Source organism: Petaurus breviceps, unplaced genomic scaffold (genome assembly GCF_028583685.1).
Source record: "Petaurus breviceps papuanus isolate PSGF00001 unplaced genomic scaffold, PetGlider_PUasm1.0 185, whole genome shotgun sequence".
In the NCBI taxonomy this organism is placed as follows: domain Eukaryota; kingdom Metazoa; phylum Chordata; class Mammalia; order Diprotodontia; family Petauridae; genus Petaurus; species Petaurus breviceps.
Window position 1 is genome coordinate 4,044,942 of NW_027185797.1, and position 22,877 is coordinate 4,067,818.

Below are 22,877 nucleotides of genomic sequence, written 5' to 3' on the forward strand. Positions count from 1 at the left end.
TTAAAAAGTCAGTCACTGTACAGACACATCTTCATCTGTATATACTAAGCAGTTAATTAAGTTTGTCTAACACCAGGCTTTTCACCTGCTTTATTTTATCAATGTCCTCTATAATATTAATAAAATCAGCAGAGGACTGGAAAGCTTTATAACTTTTACATGGCATGCACATTGCCCTGGAGAGATTACCGTTAATCTTTTGAAACCATAAAATAACAAAAGAAAACAATTCTCCAAAGTACCTCGCAAATGTTGGCCAGCCAGCATCCAAATCATAGCCTCTGGATGCCAGATCAAACTGGACCTCTGTGAGCTCATACAGCTGTCCAACGATGTCGGAGCTCATCTTGGGCTTCAGGAATGGGCTTCTTGCATAGTACCAGTCACTGAGGAGGAGATGAAAGATCACAGATCAATACAAAGAATCAATGAACTCACTGAGTCCATTTATCCAGTGTGTCACACTGGAATGCTAACACAGCTCTCCTCCATCAATTAAAAAGCCAAGTGGCCAAATAAGCCTGTATCTTAATAAGGAAAACAAAAGAAAACAAAGGTGTGTAGCATAGCAGAAAGGGATCTGATGGCACCAGGAGGATCTGGGTTCAAGTCCCTCCCCTGACACACCCTGGCTGTGTGACCCTAGGCAACTCACCAAACTTCTCATTTCTCTAGACAATTTTCTAAGACTATAAGTTTCAGAGAAGGTGCTACTTGCACTGGGAGGCAGAGTTTTCTCACCTGGGAATTTCTCATGCCAATGAAATAACAGATCCAGGCCCTATCCCTATCTGTATTCATCACAAAAAGGTGCACTCATAAACAGACTACTTTTTAGACAAGAAATTTGCAATAATTACAATTATACATCAATAAAGGTTTCCATGAAAAGTTTCCTTTCTTTAACAACAACAACAAAAAAAAAGATAAAGAAACTCCTCCCTAAATCAAAATGATTCAGCTTGTTGCTGATTAGACCAGTTTAAAAGCAAAGGTCCCAAATATTCAGCTGAAATTAAATATTATTTGTACTTTAAATTGTCAACAGAATAACAGCTTCACTTGATTTGCAATGAACCAGTACTAAAACCCATGAGGTTTTATTCTGCCTACTGACCTCAATTCTAACTAAAACCCCATTCCAGAGATTGTCTTGGAAAGCATGATTCTGGGTTTTTCAAAGCCTTTTTGATAAATGATCTTCAATCTCTGGTAGCTCCTCCCAAACTTGAAATGCTTTATGTAAAGGTCAGCTAACAGTAAATGGCCAATACTCAATAAACATTTATTAAGTGCTTACTATATACCAGGGGAAGTCATGTGGCCCGGTGGACAAAGTGCTGACCTGGAGTCAGGAAGACCTGAGTTCAAACCTGACCTCAGACACTTACTAGACCCTGGGCAAGTCACTTGACTTCTGCCTGCATGAAAAACTGGAGAAGGAAATGGCAAACTATGCCAGTATCTTTGCCAAGAAAACCTCCAGGACCGTATGGTCTACAAGTTTATGAAGAGTCAGACCTGACTGAATGATTGAAACACCATGTGCCAGACTTCGTGCTAAGTACTATGAGTGTCTCAGAGCAGCGACCCCAGAGGTATGCTGTGACTCCAGGGCACCGAAGCACCAGCTCTGGAACTAGGTTGATGTGTTGGTGATGACCACGTGGCCACAGGTTCTCGCCTCAACCGCCAGACGTCACATGTGCAGTCAGATGAACCCTGCAGCAGAACTCTCGGCATGGCGTGCCCCGCCTCAATTCTGTCCTTTAATTCAGAAGTTACTTCTGTGGCTTCTGAACGGGATTTCCCATTAGACAATGGGCTGGCATCTGGGGCGTGGCTCTCTGCCATCCCTCCTCTCTTGTATTCTTTTTCTCTTATTCTTGCAGATTTTCCTCCCTCCTTTCTTCCTTCTCCCCATCTGTACCTAAAGAGGCCTGCCAATGGTATCCAGGAGGCACTCATGGGCACTACTTAACCCTGCCTTGTGATGCACAGGGTTACAGACATTATTCTGCTCTGCTCTACACTATTTCTGTTCTCGTTGTTCAATCTAATCAGTTGTGTCTGACTCTTCCTGACCCCATCTGGGGTTTTCTTGGCAAAGATACTGGGATGGTTTGCCATTTCCTTCTCCAGCTCATTTTACAGATGAGGAAACTGAGGCAGACAGGGTAAGTGACTTGCTCAGGGTCACACAGTTAGTAGTGTCTGAAGCTGGATTTGAATTCAGAAGGATGAGTCTTCCTGACTCCAGCCCTGGCACTCTGTGCACTTCACCACCTAGCTACTGGTCTATATTATACTTCTCTCAAAAATGTATACTTGTGTGTGTGTGTGTGTGTGTACACACACACACATATGTACACACACACATTTATCATCTGTCCCTCCCAATCCTGCTGCCCCCATCTCTGAACAACAACAAAAAGCTCTCATCACAAACGTGCACAGTCCAGCAACACAAATCCGCATGTTGGTCATGCCCCCAGAGCATGACTCCCTCTGCATTTTTAAGAGTTGATCATCTCTCTGCCAAGAAGTGAGCGGCCTGCTTCATCTTCAGTCTTCTGGACTCATTTCACTGATCACAGCCCTAAAGTTGTTCAAAGTTGGTTTTCTCTATAATGCTGCTGCCATTACAGAAATTGTTCTCCTATTTCTTGCCACTTCCCTCTGCATCATTTCACAGAGGTCTTAGTTTCCTCTGAAACCGAGCATTTCACCATTTTATATGGCACAATATTTCGCTACATTCATATATCATATTTAATTTAACCACTATATTTATGAAGTAAGCTCTTCGTTAGCACCAACACCAAAGGTGAGTTGTAGAGAAAAATAACTGAACTTTCTCCAACGCAATATTGGGACAAATGCTAACATTGCTGGTGCTATGATCTTACTTCTCCACTTACCTGGTCACTTTGGTATTCATGAGACATTGCTGCAAGGTGTCTGCCAGTCTCTGATGCACTAGAGAATAGCGTATGAATGCCCTGCCCTTCCCAAGAGATGTTCGGAGCTGGAGGAACAAAAATATAAAGAAAGGAACAGCCTTGAGATTCCAAATGACCCAGCCTTCCAGGTGCCCTTCAAAAAGAGCTTCAGGGGAGACATTTTCACCAATTTGCAAATATATTTTTGGCTTCAGTTCCACAACCCTTTGGGCAAAAGACATTTAACGGTCACCTTCACCATTCCATGACAAGCTAACCAAAAGGAAATGGAAAAAAGAAGCATGAGTTAATTCAATTTCTACTGGGACCTCCTGGTTTCCTAGTCATTTGCAGGAATAGCAAAATATATTGAAGGGATCAGTTCTTCTCCACCACTTCCATGAAAAGGCTCCCCTTGGAGTCTGTTTTTCCTTCCTCGGTTACGTCGATGTTTTTAGGTATGGGGCGCTCTCTGAACAGGATTCAGATAATTCACACTATTTGGGGCTAAAGGATGAGCACATGCCAGGTAAGAGGACAGCCTAGTGGAAAACGTGTGCGTCCTTGCCTGCTGGCCCTGTGAGGCTTTCCTGACTCGAGTTGCTAGAGAGTCTGTAAATACTTTGGGTCACAAAAGTGAAAAGCTGATGCTTGCCATTTCTGTTTGGTAAACTCTAGATAGAAAGTTGATATGACTTACACTACTTTGATGTATAAGCTTGCTTATCAAAACACAATCTTAAAGCAGACCTGGTTGGGTGATTTTAGATAATGTCTGATGGGGGCAGGGATGCGGAGGGTGCACCAGTATTTCATCTCGGGCTGCTCCGAAGATTAATTCCCTTTCGCCGTGTGGCACAACTCTGAGAGCCGGGAGCAGGGGTCTGTCTAGGCTAAAGACATAAAGGGAAGGGCCACAGAGGACCCTCAGGACAAGTCTGTCCATTGTTTCCCTAACCTGATTCATATACTCAAAGGCCTAATGGGAAAGGTGGAAATCCATTGATCAACTGACAAACATGAATAAAGTGCTGACTACATGCTGGGCACAAGGACAGGCACCACAGACAAGGAAAGATGAGAATGAGAGCGTCCTGCCCTGGAGAAGACAGCCCTTCCCTGTGACACCACATTCAGCCAGATTTCTGGCACAGACGTGAGGAGGAAGCTGCATCTCCGACTCCACCCAAAGTCAGAGATATTTAAAATGCCTACGTTGGTGCTCCCTCATTTCAGCTGTGACTGACTCTCCAGACCCCATCTGGGGTTTTCTTGGCAAAGATCATGAAGTTGTTGCTACTTCCTTCCCCAGCTCATTTTAAGTGACTTGCCCAAGGACACACAGCTACTCAGATTTGAACTCAGGAAGATGTCATCCTGACTCTATCCACCGTGCTACCTAGTTACTCCCCAAATCCCATGGGATACACCTTATAATGCTCAGCAAAAAAAGTTCTTTTGAAGTAACAGGCATCATAAGCAAATACTATGAAGTTATTAAGCAGTACAGTACAAAAGTCAATCAGGGAAAGATACTGGAAACTGGTCGAGCCCCAAGCACTGCCAGGTTGACAAATCGCACAACAACTCCGTTTCTTCCCACATTTTGCTGTTTTATTGGCACTTGGTCAAGTTCCACAACTTTTCTAAAAGTGTGAAATGTGGTAAGCTACAGAGGTGGCAGCAGCTTCCTCCCAGACTGAATACTCTACCCCACAGACTCGCTAGCAAACAGTCAAGAAGCGCTTATCAGGTGCCCAGTGAAGGCCAGGGCAGCCACAGCTGAACACACTGTGCCCGGCCTAACAGCATGATGTCGTCATGGGTCCTCTTCAAAAACAAGGGGTCTCTATGTGCCTAGCACTGTGCTGAGCAGAGGGGAGAGATACAAAGAGAGGCAAAGGTCAGTCCCTGCCTTCAAAGAGCTCCCAATCTAATGGGGGAGACAGCCACAAACAGCAGTGCAGACAGAAGTTAAGTCAGACCCCCCCCAAGGCGGCTGCTGGCATCCCTGCATCCCAATGCTCTGCCCACCGACAAACCAGGTGAGAGCAGAATGCTTGGGCGGGGGTGCTCAGGACCTCCCTGTACCACGCACTGGGGCATTCTAACACAAAGGACTCCAGTCCATCACTAACACAGTCACCTCGATGCAGGAGGCCACACATCTCTTCTGTGGCCCCATGCCTGCCTACGCAGACACCAATACACACTCTGGAAAAACAAACATGGGCTGCTTTGGGGGAGGAAAGGATGAGACCATGATAGATAATGACAAAGAGAAGCCAGAACTACTCGATGTTTATCTTCTATTGCCTCTGCCAAGGACAGTGAAGGTCACAATATAGTTCCCATTTCACCCTCCTTCAGTGTTCCAGAATTCTTCCCGTATGGAACTTTCCTTAAATATCTTAAACAAAAGACACTGTTACTTTAAAAAAGTAATAGTTCATATTAGACTAGCCTCTTCTCCTTTTTCAATATGGCTACTGAAGCTGATGTGCTGTAAATACAATTAACCTAAATTTTAGCCTAGAATCTGATACCGACTCTCATGCTATTTTTGTGGCAAAGATGGAGAGATATGGGCTAGAGTCCTTTCCACAGAGAAGCCTGTGGTGGTTTCACAAACAAACAGATGCAAACAATTAGATGCCTTCAGAACTAGATGGAGACTGGAGATGCCAAGGATGGTGCCATGCCGGTGTGGAAGAAGGGCTCCAGAGGGCATCCCTGGGATTCCAACTGTGGCAGCCAACAGGCCAAGCCATGACATGACCCTGGGTGAAACCCACCAGGATCCAACCTTAGTCCCTGTGTCCTTAAGCATCCTGAAGACATGGCAGCAGGCTGACTCAGTGTGTCTGTGTCTCAGGGAGAGGGGGGACCGCTCACACACCGTGACCACAAGGGCCGTGGCAGCCAACAGGCCAAGCCAAGACATGACCCTGAGTGGAACCCACCAGGGTCCAGCCTTATAGTCCCTATGTCCTTAAGCATCCTGAAGACATGGGCGGCAGGCTGACTGAGTGTGTCTGTGACCAGAATGACCGTGGCAGCCAACAGGCCAAGCCATGACACGACCCTGGCTGAAACCCACAGGGATTCAGCCTTAGTCCCTGTGTCCTTAAGCATCCTAAAGACACGGGTGGCAGGCTGACTCAGTGTGTCTGTGTCTCAGGGAGCGTGACCAGAATGACCATGACAGCTAAAAGACGGCGACAGAACGAAAAGCTGGGTGAAGTCAACTAAGGGGAAATCTAACAGGAATAAACACAGAGTCTTATCACTGGGCTCAGCAAATTAGCTTCATTAGTGCGACTCGGGGAGGCACAGCTAGATTCTGCTTGAAAAGCACCCAGGCATTTTAGCGGATTGTGGGTTTGATATGAGGCAACTGTGTAACATCAATTAATCCATCAATAAACATTTATCAGCATTGACTGTGAGCCAGGCCCTGTGCTGAGCACTTTATGAATATGTTCTCACCTGATCCTGCCAGGTAGATGCTGTTATTATCCCCATTTTGTGGTGGTTGTTCAGTCATGTCTGACTCTTTGTGATCCCATTGGGGGTTTTCTGGAAGAGACACTGGAGTGACTTTCCACTTCCTTCTCCAGCTCATTTTACAGATGAGGAAACTGAGGCAAACAGAGTGAAGTGACTTGCCCAGGGTCACACAGCTAGCAAGCATCTGAAGCCTGATGTTAACTCAGTCCTGAATTCAGGCCTGGCGTTCTATCCACTGTGCTTCTAAGAATAAGAATTCTAGGAACAAGAAAATGATAGGTCTGCTGCCCTCTACCCTACTCAGATCCTATGGGTGTGTAATGCCCAGTCCTGGGAATCACATCTTGGGAAGGACAATGGTAAGAAGGAGAACCCTCAGAGGACAGGCAGGAGGGTAAAAGGACCTGAGAACCTTGCATGTGAAAATCGACAGAAGAAATGGGGGCAGCTTAGATCAGAAAAGAAAAGACTGGTCAGGGACTGCGGGGGAATCTTCAAACACCTGACAGACTGTCACATGAAGCTCAGAGAGCAGAACTAGCAATGATGAGCAAAGCCCTTTCAGTCCGAGCTCCAGCTACTCCATCGTGAAATGGAAGCTTGTCCTGGACAGTCTCTAGATCTATGACCCTATGAGATACCAAGAGGCAAAGAAACAAGTCCTAAGAACTAGAGTCACCCAAAGGTCAGAGGTTTGTGGTGGGGTGGGCTCTCTCTCACTAGAGAACGCAAAGGTCAGACAACCACTTTGGGGGCACAGTGCAGCTGACTGTCCTTTTCAGGTAGGGGCTGGACTCGATACTCAAAGAGGTCCTTCCCAACTCTGAAATTCTGGGATATTCAAGAGGGTGATAACCTAACTTTCAGACTACAAACACTCTGTCCTGTGTGTTGCCACAAGCAAAAACAAGCTACAACGAAAATTTTGAAACAATTCATAAAAGAATTTTTCCCAGCCCCTACTTTGCATCCTAAAATTTTTCAGTCCTGTCTCGCTCTTTGTGACCCTATTTGGGGTTCTCTTGGCAAAGATACTAGTTTGCCATTACTTTCTCCAGCTCATTTTATAAATGAGTAAACTGAGGCAAACAGGGTAAAGTGACTTGCCCAGTGTCACACAGCTAGTGAGTGTCTGAGGCAGGAATTTTTTTTTTCTGATTTACATCATTCATTTCCACCAGATTTTGAGTTCCAAATTTTCTCCCCATTTTTCCCCTACCTGCTGCCCCAAAATAGCAGTCCCACAGGATATCCCCTCCTCCAATCTGTTCTCTCTCATGTTTTCTCCCATACCCCTTTCGACTTTTTCAGTAGGGCATGATGGATCTCTATGCCCCAGTGCCTGTATATCTTATTTCCCAATTACATGTAAAATAGTATTAATAATAGTATATATATATATATATGTATATTTAAACATTTGATTTTAAAACTTTGAATTCCTGATTCATTGCCTTCCTCCCTTGTCACCCACCCTTACTGGGAAGATAAGCAGTTTAGTACAGGTTGTTCATGTGTAGCTAATGTAAAACAATAACATAGTAGATATATTGTAAAAGACTGACTATATTTCCCTCCCTCCTATCCCACCTCCCACTTGTTCTATTCTCTACTTTGATCCCATCCCTTTTCAAAAGTGGGTGCTTCCAACTTCCCTCCCCCCCAAGCCTGCCCACCCTTCTATCATTCTCCCCTCATACCCTTCCCCCTTACTCTCTTGTAGGGTGAGATACCTTATTTAGTGTGTATTTCATTCCCTCCCCAAGCCAAATTCAATGAGAATAAGGTTAACCCATTCCCTTTTGCCTTCCTATTCTTCCTCTCCATTGTAGCCATTTTCCCTTGCCTCTTCTATATGAGATAGTTTACCCCATTCTGTCTCTCCCCATCTCCTCTCATTATATTCCTCTCTCACCTCTTAATTTCACCTTTTAAGTATCATCCCTTCCTATTAAATTGGTCCTGTGCCCTCTCTCTATGTATACCTGTAAACGTATATACACACATTCACATATGTATTCATATGCCCATATACCCTTATATATAGACATATATATATATTTCTATTCCCTTCAACTATTTTCATACTGAGAAAAGTTTCATCAGTTACAATTATCGTTTTTCCATGTAGGAATGTAAATAGTTCAACTCTGATGAGTTCCTTATGATTTCTTTTCCCTGTTTACCTTCTCATGCTTCTCTTGCTTCTTGTATCTGAATGTCAAATGTTCTATTCCACTCTGGTTTTTTCATCAAGAATGCTTGAAAGTCCTCTATTCCACTGAATGACCATATTTTCCCCTGAAACATGATACTCAGTTTTGCTGGGTAGGTAATTCTTGGTTTTAATCCCAGCTCCTTTGACCTCCGGAATATCATATTCCAAGCCCTTCGATCCCTCAGTGTAGAAGCTGCCAGATCCTGGGTTATCCTGATTGTGTTTCCACAATATTCAAATTGTTTCTTCCTGGCTGCTTATAATATTCTCTCCTTAATCTGGGAATTCCGGAACCTGGCTATAATATTCCTAGGAGTTTTCTCTTTGGGATCTTTTTCAGGAGGTGATCGGTGGATTCTTTCAACCTCTATTTTGCCCTCTGGTTCTAAAACATCAGGGCAGTTTTCTTTGAGAACTTCCTGGAGGATGATTTCTAGGTTCTTACTTTGATCATGGCTTTCAGGTAGTCCAATAATTTTTAAATTCTCTCTCCTGGATCTATTTTCCAGGTCAGTGGTTTTTCCCATGAGATATTTCACATTGCCTTCTATTCTTTCATTTGTTTGGATCTGTTTAACAGCATCTTGATTTCTCATAAAGTCATTAGCTTCCATTTGCTCCAATCTAATTTTGAAGCAATGATTCTCCTCAGTCAGCTGAGATTCTTTTTCCATCTGGCAAATTTGGCTTTTTACGGCATTCTTCTCCTCATTGCCTTTTTGAGACTCTTTTGCCATTTGAGTTAGTCTATTTTTAAGGTGTGATTTTCCTCAGTCAGGCTGTTGACTCTCATTTCATAATTTTCTTGCATCGTTCTCATTTCTCTTCCCAATTTTTCCTCCACTTCTCTTATCTGCTTCTTAAGGTCCTCTATGACCTGTAACCAGCTCGTATTTTCCTTTGAAGCTTTTGGTGCAGGAGTTTTGACTTCACTGTCTTCCTCCTGTTGCATGCTTTGCTCCTTTTTGTCCCCAAAATAGGAGTCTAATGTTGGATTCTTCTGTTTGCTTTGTTTCCTTTGCCTGGTCATGTCGCCCCTCAGTTACTTGACCCCGGGGCTTTTTGCCACAGTAGGACTCTGCCACCAGACAGAGGAGCTTTCGTCCCAAACACTGGGGTTTTCTCAGCTGCTGGAGGTATTAGATGGGTGCCCTCTCTGAGGCCTCCACACGCTCTGGCAAGCTGGACACACACCCCAGTACCTCCATTCTAGAGTGCAATCCAGATCCAAGCAGGGTAAAGCAAGAGCGATTACCCCTCAGACTGGTCGCTTGGTCCCCCTACACTCTGCAGGCCAAGAGCTGAAGCTGCCACGTGGCGTCTCAGCAGCTTCTCACCCAGCGGGCAAAAGGCAACGCACTCCCACTTACTGGGTCCCAAAGTCCTCTCACTTTGTCCTTTGCATCTATGTGTTGATAATTCTGGAAATGGCCACAGCTGGTGCTGATGTGGAGTCCCTCTGGCCGGCAGCAGGTCAGACCCGCCCTGGGTCTCATGGGCCTGGGTTTGGCTCCCAGAGAGCTGGGCTGGCCGATTCCTGCCAGCCTGCCGGGCTGTCCTCAGCAGGAGGTTAGCTTCTCTGTGTCATTTTGTGGGTTCTGAAGCTCCAAAGTTTGTTCAGAGTCTCCTTTTGACATTGATTGGGGAAGGTGGAAGCCGGAGCCACTCAGAGGTCCTGCTTCTACTCCATCTTAACTCTGCCTGAGGCAGGATTTGAACTCAGAAAGGTGAGTCTTCCTGACTCCAGCCCTAGTGCTCTATTCAGTGCACCACCTTGCTGCCTAAAATTACTGAGATATTACATAAACCAACATAAAAAAATTGTATATTTAGCACTTTAAAAAATAAAGATGTAAAAAAAAAAAGCCAATACTAGAGAAAAAATTTTCTGTGTATATTCTTTGATAATTAAAGGTCCACAGGTTTATAAGATCACTGATCTTAGAGCAGAAAGAGGCATTAGGGACTATCTTCTCAAACCTTGGGCAAGTTGCTTCTTCTCTGAGCCCCATTTTCTTTGTCCACAAAATAAACTCTAAAGCCTCCAAAGTGTCTTCAAGCTCTCTAAGATTTTCTCAGTCTCTACTTCCTATGAAACTCCTTCATCTGGCAGTTGGGAAAGCCAAAGCCCAAAAAGATTAAGTGATCTGTACACGGTTACACTGCCAATAAATAATTTTTTAAATGATTTTTAAAATTAATTTAATTTTTTATAATGCTAAACGTTGGAAATACAAAAAGGGACAAAAGACAGTGCCTACCCTGAATGAGCTTACAATCAAATGGGGGAGATAATAAGCAAACAAATGCATATAACCTAGCTATGTACAGGATAAATTAGGAAATAATTAAGAGAGGGAAGGCACTGGAATGAAGAGGGGCTAGGGAAGGCTTCTCATAGAAGCTGAGACCTTAGTTGGGGCTTGAAGGAAGCCAAGGAAGGCAGGAGGCATTAGCACACAGGTAGCAAGTAGAAAACTGGAGTGTCCAACAATTGGGAAGATGTTTGGCATAGAGAGAAAAGTGCAGTTTCTGCATTCACAAGAGGCCTGAGCTCAAAGGACACCTTGGGATGCTCGAAGAGCCCTAGTTTCCTCATCTATGAAATGGGGATAATAATACCCACACCTCACAGGATTATTATGAGGGTCCAATGAGGTAGTGGATGAACAGCACTTTGCAAACTTTTAAAGCCCTGTGTAAATGGCAGTTATTGTTATTAGTTCTAATATTAATTCCCAGGTCCTGACTCAAAGTCCACTAAGCCTTTTCTCTTAGTTTATATAGTGCTTTGTTTGTTTTTTTATCTACCACACTCAAGTAAGATTTTAATATCTACAATTTGTGCTTATTAAAAGAAACACAAGAGAACAAACAAGGAAGAAGACAATCTGCCCGCAACGGCTGATTCCCCGCTAACCCAGGCACACACACTCTTCCCAAGAAGGCCAACGGTGCCTCTGAAGCAGCCTGATACACCTGTTTCAGAAGGGTCCGTCTGAGCCCAGGGAAGCCCACTCTGCCAAGCTTCATGTAACTAGAGAAATCACAAGACAGGTGGAGAATGTCCCAGTGATACACCTCCCACCCTCACAGCACCAGCAGAGACCACTAAGGTTAATAAAAAGTATTCGTAAATCACTCTCAGAGAAGCAGTTTCAATTATTCCAAACCATTTTTTCCAGCTACGTCATTAGAGTTTGCTTTCCTAACAGAGGTGTTAGAATCTGGGTGTACAGCTTTGCTCACATCAAATGCTAAAAGGGGGCACAGGTTTTTTAAATGAAAAATACATTTTCCTCTTGCCAGTCCATTAAGTGACCAGTCAATCAGTTCTTTTTCAAAGCAAATTCTGCAAAATCCAGAATGTTACTTGAGAAAAAACACAGGAATTATGGGCTGGAGAAACTGGCACTTTTCTGTGGGCTGTGCATCTCACTACAAGCAGTGGGGATTAGAAGCGTCACTGTTCCCAGACTTCATGTGCCTCAGATCAGAAGCCAAGAATGTCTGAATCGCTCATGATGCAGCAGACGAGGAGGGAAGGATAACATGGGCAAAAGGACAGTCAAACATTTCATCCAGATTCATGAAGCAATCACGTAACTCTCCACCTTGTGAGGATTAACTAACTTAACAAGTGAGATCTTTAAACCACCTACCTACAGTAACCCCTACAGTGACCTCAAAGAGCCTCCAAGCGGCCTCTAAGAGTGAGGACAGGTCCAGGCCCTGGGGCCATATCCTGGAGGCTGCAACTGGAGGGAATGTCTAACTCCAAGCTGCAGGTTATTTAAACATGCTGCATAGTATACTTGCCAGCCTTTATCAATACAAGCAAACATCCCAAGCAGGTCTGATTCCAGGAGTTCTTTGCAGCAACCTCATTAGTCTTTGTGTGTGGCCAACCAAAGTGCTTATGTGCTCCCTTTAAAAATAGAGGAGACCGAACAGAGGTCATTTTTTTTTTAACAAAGGAGAAATGAAACTCTAGACCCAATGCCTCTAAGTATGAGCTTAGCAGTATATATTCATTTGTGCCCAAAGGAAGAATCTTTGCTTTTGGATAAGCTGGGGCACCAAGACGTCCTTGGCTTTACTGGTCCTGTTCACAGATGCCCCAGTTAATGCAACTTGAAATGTACTAAGGCCAGTGCCTGCCTTGCAACTTGCTGGCCAGCATCACAGAGAGTCAATCAATCAGTTGCTACTTCTTACAGAATTCTAACATTGCATATTACAACACAATGGATGATGTGAGTAGTGCATATTGGTAAGGGGTAGAAGATGTAAGGGATAGAAGATGTAGTCCCTGCCCCTACATAGCTCCCAATCTAACCTTGATCACCTAAAAAGTGATATGCAAAGTCGAATGATATTCTGTTTATTTCAAATACATGCTGCCAGGGAAAACATCTTAGGGAAGATATCTAAGCAATATCTTTTTTTTTTAAGTATTTAATATAAGAAATATTTACTGGACCTTCTTTCTCCAACTTGTGTCTTAGACTGTTTAAGACTTAAGACAGGGGGTGGCTAGGTGGTGCAGTGAGTAAAGCGCTGGCCCTGGAGTCAGGAGGACCTGAGTTTGGTTCTGGCCTCAGACACTTAACACCCACACACACAAAAAAAAACTAGCCGTGTAACCTTGGGCAAGTTACTTAACCCCAATTGCCCTCCAAAAGGCAAAAAAAAAAAAGACTTAAGACACTTCTCCACATGACAAACTTAGTCAAGCATTTTTTTTTCTGAGTTCAAAATAAGTATTAACAAATATGAAATAAATCTGAAATAGACAGACCACTTTGCCCTTTTTCAGGAGAGGAAAAAAAAGTTTCATTTTTTTATTCTTCTAGTTTAAGTTGATTGAAAAGCCAAGACTAGCTATAGACCTTCCTCCTGAAGGCTTTCCTGCTCTGCCATTGGACAGAAGAAAAGGGCGGATCACACATCTTTTGCTTACCTCTGAAATTGACTTGACGAAGCGGATCCCATCATTGGCTCCTTTCACCTTGGCCAGACAGTCACAGAAGTAATCCCAATAATCTTTCCTGTTCCCTAGGAGAGTGGCCTTCTCTTTTTGGTCAAACTTTGTTGGAAAAAGAAGATAATAACCAAACTCAGATTTTCACCACAATGCTCAAAGGCTAACAACAAATAAACATAAATCCCCCCATGTTCAAGGAAATATTCATGTGTATAACTACATCAGCTCACATCAAAATTTTTGTTAACTTGTGAATATTTTTAAAAGGTTTGGACACTGCGCTCAATGCATTTACTTAAAGTAAACCCTGGCTCAGGCAGGTGAATAATAGAGACTTGGCACTAAGTATTCAAAGCTTTAGGTTACTAAATTGTTCTCAAACTCTGCTATTCCTGATACACATGCATACACACACACACACACACACACACACACATACACACACCATGCAAATAGGTTTTGGGCTTCAAGTTGCTTCAAATCTAAAACCTGAAATAGATTTAGTTAAAAGGAAATGACCAAGCATATTTTCACAATGAAAAAGCTTAATATCAATTGAAAAGGCACAGAAAATTTTACTTAAACATATCAGTTGGTAATTTCTCCAATTTGCTCTCCTTAGAGCCACACATTTGGTGGGAACTCTACTGGTAATATGATGAAACTGGGAAAGATACACAATAACAATTATAGCTGACAATAAAGTTCATGAAGCACTTTTATGGACATGATCTCATTTGATTCTTGTTTCTCAATAAAGTTTTGTGTCTTTGGTTATGAAGGCCCTCAACACATTTTCAAACTCCAATAACTAAAATGTCTTTGTGTTTAAACACATCCTAAATTCCCACTGGGTCTTCCAAGGTACATACTAAAGGACATCCTACTCAAGTCTGGACGTATGAATATAAAGGGCACCTGGGCTCCATAATGTGCACTGAAAATAACCCAGTGAACTTTCTGAAATACTCGGTAATCTAACCAATTGATCCTTAGGGAGGAACAACAGACAGAAGGCATCGGAGGCCGTGCGTTACTGACCTGCAGAAGATACTCAAGCTTGTAGGAAAACTTGTGCAAGTTGGTGCTGTCGTCAGTGATTGGCTCCCCGAGATCCTTGAATTCCTTGCTTAGTTCAACCACAGCATCTTTAAGACAAGAAACCAGAACAGGGGATCTGAAGGAGGGAGGCTGATGGAAGGCCAAGGACAGGTGTGCAGAGTAACCAGCTGTCATTGACTGAACCCAGGCCTTGGGAACCAGAGGTCTGATTCCTCGTGACCCCATTTGGGGTTGGTTTGTTTTTCTGGCAAAGATACTGTAGTGATCTGTCATTTCCTTCTCTAGTTCACTTTAAAGATGAGAAAACTGTGGCAAACAGAGTGAAGTGACTTGGCCAGGGTCACACAGTTATTAAGTGTCTGAGGCCAGATTTGAACTCAGAAAGATGAGCCTCCTGATTCCAAGCCCAGCGCTCTATCCGTCACACCACCTAGCTGCTTTCAGGGAGTCAAAAGACCTGGGTTTAAATAACACATCAGGGGCTTACAAGCTATGTTTGAGGACAAGTCACTTCTTCTTTCAGATACCCCTTCTAGGCAAAATGGCACCCCACCACCTTACAGGGTGGTTGTAAGCCAAGCACACTGCAAACCTCAAAGTATTATAGAAATATGGACTGTTATTATTAATGAGCAAGTTATCTTTTCTATCTCTGCAACAGTTGGCACATAGGCTATTATTTTCATTGTGGTATTTCTACAAACATTCGTCACGAGTGCTAAAATGTGAGATGACCAAATGACCCATAAGATATATTTCCTATTTTCTCTGAATGCAGGATTTAAGTAAACCCAATACCTCCACTTAGACAAAACCAAGCTGATCAGAATCAGAAATGAGAACAGGCAGACCACAGTAACACCTTGTACTTGAGGGCAATATCACAACAATGCAACATGCTTGCATCACACTTTAAAACTGCTTTCATCTACATTATAGATTGACCAGGACATGGGGCCAGAAGCAAATTGATCTTTGCTTTTAGGAAATATTATTTCATTTTTTCTGCTTCGTAGTAAGGCAGAGGAGATAAAATTGAAATTATTTTAATTTTGTTTCATTTTACAGTTTTTTTAATCAAGTGGAGACAATAACTTATGTGCTCCAGATACAACAGGAAATGGATGAATAAATCCTAGAAAAGTTCTTTGCAGGTTCTAGTTTCCTCTGCACGCTGGTTTGTGACCTTTGGAACCAAACTGTGGCTTCATCTGCTCAGATGTGGTCTCCTAGGTTAGGGCTTTCTCATTCGTGGATGCCACCTATGAGCAGCTGAGCCTTCTGACCAGCAGTGAATGGTCACCTCTGATTCCAATGGCACGAAAGAGACTGGCCACATAAGATCATGTTGCAATGGAAGTGGAAAAGAAAAAAAAGTGACTGGACATCTACTATCTCATTCTAGCTAGGTGACATATATTTCTATGAAGCTAGAAGGCCAGAAAACGAAATCCTTCTTGGAAATTAGCCATGTGGAATAAAATGAGGGTCTTGCTCTCTGGGACCAATGCAGAAATGTAATCTGTCTTCTTCTAGTTCTATGCAGAGCCTATAATCGTGCAATGGCCTAGAACCGTGTCTGTCTTCACAGCACACAATGACCACCCATCAGAAAAAGACTGCAGGGGCAGGCCCCCTGATTGGCGAAAGTACTGCTGAAAAGGAAAGGCACAGAGAGAATCGGCACTTTCAGAAGAGGGACAGCCTGGGTCATCGTTTCCGGAAGGACAGATGATAGCAACAAGTCGTGTTCCTGTGGTCAGTTGGCCTTAGTTTTTAGCACTTACTATGTGCCAGGCACTGTGCTGAGTCCTGGGGGCTCACAAGGGGCAAAAAGAGACCCAGCCCTCAAGAAGCAGACGTTCAAGTGGGGGAGACAACCTGCGAATAACGAGGAACACACAAGGCATATAAAAAGTAGAAAGAAGATCATCTGAAAAAGGAAAGGCATTAGGGTTTGGTGAAGTGGGAAAAGTCTCCTGGAAAAGATGGAAGTTGAGTTCAGTACTGAAAGAAGCTGGGGAAACTGAGGCAAAGATGAAAAGGAAGACATGTGTGTACAAAGGCAGAGAGAGAGGAGATGGAGGAGATACAGGAAGAGTGAGCAGTCCCGTGTGACTGGATAACAAAGGGTAAGGAGTCTGGAAAAGCAGGAAAGCTCTCAAGATGCCCAATGGAGGGTTAAGGAGAAAAGGAGAAGAGGGAAAGTGCACACATCTAGTGCGACCGTTTTCTCAACAAATAGAAACTGAAGGTAGAAAGAGATGGAGATAATCAAGATCCTGGCAGGAACAGCTAGTGGTCATAATGGACAGGGAAAGATGAGATAAAAGACTGATCAGATGGAAGAATTTTAGAATTCATGAAAAATAGGGAAGTGGAACACTTGGAGTCCATAGCAAAATCAAAGATATAATCTTTTTTTTTTCTTTTTTTTGCGAGGCAATTAGGGTTAAGTGACTTGTCCAGGGTCACACTGCTTGCAGATTTCAAGTGTCCGAGGCCAGATTTGAACTCAGGTCCTCCAGGGCCAGTGTTCTCCACTCAAGGACATAATATCCTTTGTATATAGCAGCAGCATGGAGACATGGGTGATATATGGCACTGGGAAGCTGGGAGACTGGAGAGAGCACTGATATGTACGTTAAAGTACCCTAGCATATGGGGCGGCTAGGTGGCGCAGTGAGTAGAGAGCTGGCCCTGGAGTCAGGAGGACCTGAGTTCAGATCTAGCCTCAGACACACACCAAAAAAACTAGAGGTGTGACCTTGGGCAAGTTATTTAACCCCAATTGCCCTCCAAAAAAGCAAATAAATAAAATCCCCTAGTACGAAGGCAGGAGCCACTGTGGAGAGAGATTGTGAGACAGCCCTAGACTATCAAGACAGTATCCTAGGTTTTGATAGCTATTGTCCACTAAGATCTGAACTAGTGATAAAGGTGACTTGCATGAACTTCAGAGGAGAGGCTGCTGAATGACGGCGGCAGAAGGAGAGCTTTTAAGGGGCAGTTGGTACCGTGGAACATTCCAACTCTCCCACCAAGATAAGGGAATCGGGAGTGGGACAGTATGAAAGAAAGTCTTGCCAGCAGTAAAAAGGTGGAGAGGGGGACCGGGTATCAGGCAGTGTCAGAATATGGAGGCAGTGACAAAGGAAGATACCTAAGTTGACAGGAAGTTTGTTAATTATGGAACATGCATTTCAGAGGGCCTTAATTTTGACAGAAATTTCCTCACATCAACCCTATGGTTGATGACATAGGTAATGCAAGTATTGTTCCCATTTTACAGACGAGGCAACTAAGACTTAAGAACTAAGACTTGGTAATTTGCCAAAGGTCACATAGCTAATAAATGTCAGGGGAGAAATTTGATGCCAGGTGTCCCAACTCTAAACGTAACCAGTGTTCCGCATACTTCACTGCCTCCCCAGGACATTCAGGCATCCTGCTTCTCCTGCTTCAAGAGTGGCAGAGAGTTTCCTTCAAGAATTAGCTTATCCAGTCCAGTGCATAACAGCCTATATCTTAAGCAAAAATTTAACTCATATAGTTTATTTGCATAATTCAAAAAGGAAGAATGAAATAAGTGGTCAAATAAGTGGTCAAAACGAGATCTTCAATTTTGTTTTCAAATTAATTTGTAACGAGAGAAGCAATTGGCAAACTGAGAGCTTCTTAAAGAATGTCTGAAATCTGAGCTGAAAATGTTTTGACACGAGATAGCCTCAAGCTGACGACTCTCCACATGGAAAAGATCCAAATGGAAATTTTACTAACAGTCACAAAAGCACCGCCCTCTCCAACCCCAATCAAGTTCAAACCCCAAAGATGCAGCCCCAGCTAAACATCAGGGACAGAGCTTTTACCTTGCAAATCTCTGATAATCCTCTGCAGCTGACTTTCTGCACTTGATGCCATCATGAACAGCAGGTCTGCCCACACCACCAGACTCTTACCAAGTCAGCAGCAGGATCAAAAGTGCATTTCAGCTGTGAATGTGGAGGTCACTCTATTTCAGGGCACCTGAACATTGGGGAGAAGGAAGCAGGTTAGCATACTGACAAAAACATGCTTAAAGAAATCATCAGAGGCACTTATTGGGGGATAAAGTCTTCTTTGATACATATAAATGGGGTGCTTCCTGAGTTTCACCCACAGGACTGGTCATCACAGACAGATGCCGATTTGCTTTTTGCCACAGAACATTCCAATGTGGTGAGCTGGTTTAAAGCCAATGAACAAGATTAACATAATAGCACGTGGTTTTATTTTCCTAGCTTCTATTTATTCCTCTTCTTCCCAGGTGAAAAAAAGTTTTCTAAGCCTGTTTTTGTGTATTGTCTCTACCCTGGGAAAGAACTAAAAGCTAAGTCATCTTTTAGGACTGCACAACCCCAAAGAGAGCTGGATGATCCGACAACAGATTTCTGTCCCTCATCTCCTGCCCGACATCTTTCTCCCATTTTCCTTCTGAATTATACTAACCAGCAGACTTCCTCCAGACAAGAGAGCACGTAGCCTAGATGAACACAGAGCCCAAAAAGTGCACTCCTCTAGTTTCTGGACTGCTCAAAATCCACAATCTGGGCTGAAACATTCCTCCCGTTCAGTTCTCTGTGGCCTAGCCGTCCAGAGCCCACAGCCTGATTGTTCTGGCTTCCAGGCAAGCCTGCTTTCAGAGGCACTTTGAATTCCTCAAGTAAGTAAAGGACACCTCTCTATTTTAAGCTGCATTACAGAGTCTCTACTGGAGACTGCAGAGTTAAGGACTCCACTTCCCTAATCACTAAAGGCTAGCAGCTCTCCTTGCAGACTTACAAGTCAAACAGGTAATGCGATTTTGTTTTGTTTTGTTTGCTCCGGGTGTTTTGTCCATGCATCTTGGGACGTTGTTATGTTTCAGAATTTCCTTTAATGCAGGAGTCTTAACCTTTTGGGTGTCATAGAACCCTTAGATTGAGGCTAGGGTTTGGGGAACCCCAAAGCCCCCTTTTTAATGTTTTTAAATAGAAAAAAGATAGGATTACAAAGGACACCAATTATACTGAGCTACAGTTATCAAAATATATTTTTAAAAAAACAAGGTCACAGACCCCAAGTTAAGAATCTGTGCTCTGAAGTATCCACCACAAAGCAATGATTTTTGCTGATATGAAAAAATCCTGAGACTCATGATCACCAGTACCTCATAAAAACAACTTCCTCTAACACTCATTCTACCCAGATCAACAATCAGCAGGGTCTGGTCCAGCCCACATTTCTGAAAAAAAAAAAAAAAAAAACCCAACCCAAACAAAAAAAACTCCTACTGTCTTATCAAGGCCCTAAGCAGCACAATGACTAACAAGAGGGGTAGGCCTGGAACTGAAGAAGACCTAAGTTCAAATCAAGCATCAGACTGGCTTTATGACCCTGCCAAGTCAGTTTCTGCCTCTGCCTCAGTTTCCCCAACTGTAAAATGAGGGTAATAACAGCACCTACCTAGCAGGGTTGTGAAGATCAAATGAGATAATATTTGTACAGAGTTTAGCACAGTGCCTGGCACAACACTGATGCCCAATAAATGAGGCTTCCTTTCCCCTTCCATGCCCAGCTTGTCCCAAAGTGTGTGACCTGGGAATCTATCACGCTTGGGACCATTTCCTAACCTATGTTTAGAACCATTCTCTCTTCCACCCCTAGCACCAGTGACTTCAGGAATGAGAACAGAAAGGCTGGGAATCGACGCTTCCCTTTTTTTCCTCTCTCCCTCCTTCCCCTGCCTGGACGATGAAGTGGGGAAGACGTTCGAGGAGGAGGCCGCTGAGCTGGACATCACAGGGTCGTGCCAGGACACACAAGCCAACAGGCACCAGTGATGACTAGAAACTTTTGGGAAATACGAACAAACTGACTAGCCTGAAGTATCTAGACAGCAAAAATATTTCAGTCAACATAAGTAGGACCTAAAGGCTTTAAAGCAGAGATGTGTAGTCCTTGGGCCTTACCTGGCTCAGACCCCTGTAGAGGAGGAGCAGGCAGCCTACAAGGTGGACACAGAGTGGAAGAAGCCGGAAGCAAAGCACAAGAAGTCAGAGGGGCCATAAAAGAATTCTTCAGCACCAAGGCAAACTACAAGGCTGTTTCCTGAGAGTTGAGAGGCATGGATGGAACCTGCCACACTTTCAACACTTCCATTCCATAATGGGAAGCAGGGGGCTGATCCAAGGGGAACCCCAGCCGCCATCTTTGTTTGGATGTGTAACCTTGGCCACCTCTTGACGGTTTCCTAAAACTGTCCCTGGAACTTCATCTCATCACATGCTTCATGGTGTGACCTGGACCAAGGCTCAGAAATCACAACTGACCCCATCTAGAGCAGACACAGATGAGAGGCTCTAGTCCCCCTGTCTCCTCCCCCTTCCCCTCCCCTAGGGATCCATCTTTTATTCTTTGTTCTGAATGTGGCTCCCCCCACCCCCTACATAACCCGTTCTTGAATTTAAATAATAAAAGCTGATTTATGACCCTCAAAAAAAAAAAGTCTAGGCCTCCACCCACATCAAGGCTCATCCTCCTTAAAAATATTTACCTAAGCATTCCTAATGGGGAGGCAATGAATCACTGAGATGATGACACACACGACTCCTATTCCAATTCTGATTCGCCTCACGGTGAATTCTAGGCCTGAACATTCTACTTCCTCAGCCTAAGTGTTAAATACACATTTGTGGATAGACTGGCAGGCTGAACAAAGGGCAAGGGAAGGCATTCCCATCCTGGCCTCTCTGGCTGATTTTGTATACGTGAGTTGGGCCACCCTAAACCCCACTGGAGGGGATCAAGGTCAAGGAGACGTGTCCTGGGGCTGAGGCTGGCTTCTGTTATCTGTATGTGTGTGTATATATATATATATATATATATATATATACACACACACACACACACACACACACACACACATATACAGATACATGTAGATATCCATAAACACACACACATATATATATACATGTACCCTCATACACATGTGTAAGGCTATACTATGCTTATTTCCTCCTATCATCTGTTTCTCTGAAGATGGAAACCATCTTCCTTCATAAGTCCAAGTCTTTCCATGTTTTTCTAAATCAACCAGCTCATCATTTCCTACACCACAGCAATATCCCAACCCAATCACATCCTCTCTGAGAGACTGTCTATGAAAGCTTTTCCCCCCCAATTTTCTGCATTCCTTCTGTTCTTGGCTACATAGATTTTACTGACACAAGAAAATTTAAAATAATCAAAATGACCCTTTTTACACTTCAACAATGTTCTCACTTCATAATATAGTTTAAGGTATGATACTGCTGAATCTACTTCCTTTACATCTTTTTTTTCGCTGGTTTCTTGGAAGTTCCTGACCTTTTGTTTTTCTAAATGAACTTTGTTATTCTAACTCAGTAAAACAATTTTTTTAGTAATATAATTGGAATGACATTGAATAGATTAGTTAGGCAAAATTGTCTTTTTAAAAATTATATTGACTCCACCTACCCATGGACAATAAATATTAACTCAATTATTTAGATCTGAGTTTATTTGTATAAAAAGCATGTTATGTTTATGTTCATAATATGTTCAAAATACTCAGGTGTTTTGTACTGTCTAGGTATTTTAAGTGGCCCAAAACAATATTGAATAATATTGCTAATATATAATGTAGTTTCTCTATTTTTTTTCACCTTTGATTAAATCTATTTTAACTTTGTCTGGGATCATGATTACTATCCCAGCTTTTTTTTTTTACATACTAAATTCCACTCCTGCCCTTTATTTTATCTTTGTGTATATTTCTCATTTTTAATGTTTCCTCTGAAAGCAACATACACACACACATTACTTCTTCTCAATCTGTTCTCCAGATCAGTTGTTTTTCTGCTAAGATGTTTTACTTTCTCTTCTATTTTTTCATTCTTTTAATTTTGTTTTATGATTTCTTGGTGTCTAAGAAGATCATTAGCTTCCCTTTGCCCAATTCTAGTTTTCAAGGAATTACTTTAAGTTTTTGATTCTTTTTTTCTGTTGGTTGACTTTTTTTCCATAATTTCCTTGATTTTCTTTTTTTTCTAATTTTTCTTTGATCTCTCTTATTTGATTTTTGAAGTCCTTTTTATGTTATTCCAATAACTTT

At 42.9% G+C, this 22,877-nt stretch overlaps 1 protein-coding gene across 3 annotated transcripts in view; it reads right to left on the reverse strand.

The window, feature by feature from the left end:
* The window catches only part of FYCO1 (FYVE and coiled-coil domain autophagy adaptor 1), a 102,472-nt gene that overhangs the window by 66,092 nt on the left and 13,503 nt on the right, over window positions 1-22,877 (reverse strand). For 2 of the 3 annotated variants that reach the window (XM_069088354.1, XM_069088355.1), the window contains exons 2-6: window positions 18,589-18,745; window positions 14,699-14,805; window positions 13,634-13,759; window positions 2,922-3,028; window positions 243-386 (exon numbers count right to left, since the gene is read on the reverse strand). In XM_069088354.1, coding sequence (XP_068944455.1) covers window positions 243-386; window positions 2,922-3,028; window positions 13,634-13,759; window positions 14,699-14,805; window positions 18,589-18,643 — 539 coding nt within the window. In that variant the 5' untranslated portion in view covers window positions 18,644-18,745. Of the gene's footprint in view, window positions 1-242; window positions 387-2,921; window positions 3,029-13,633; window positions 13,760-14,698; window positions 14,806-18,588; window positions 18,746-19,207; window positions 19,466-22,877 lie in introns of those variants that run through there. The other variant, XM_069088356.1, reaches the window with a different exon arrangement.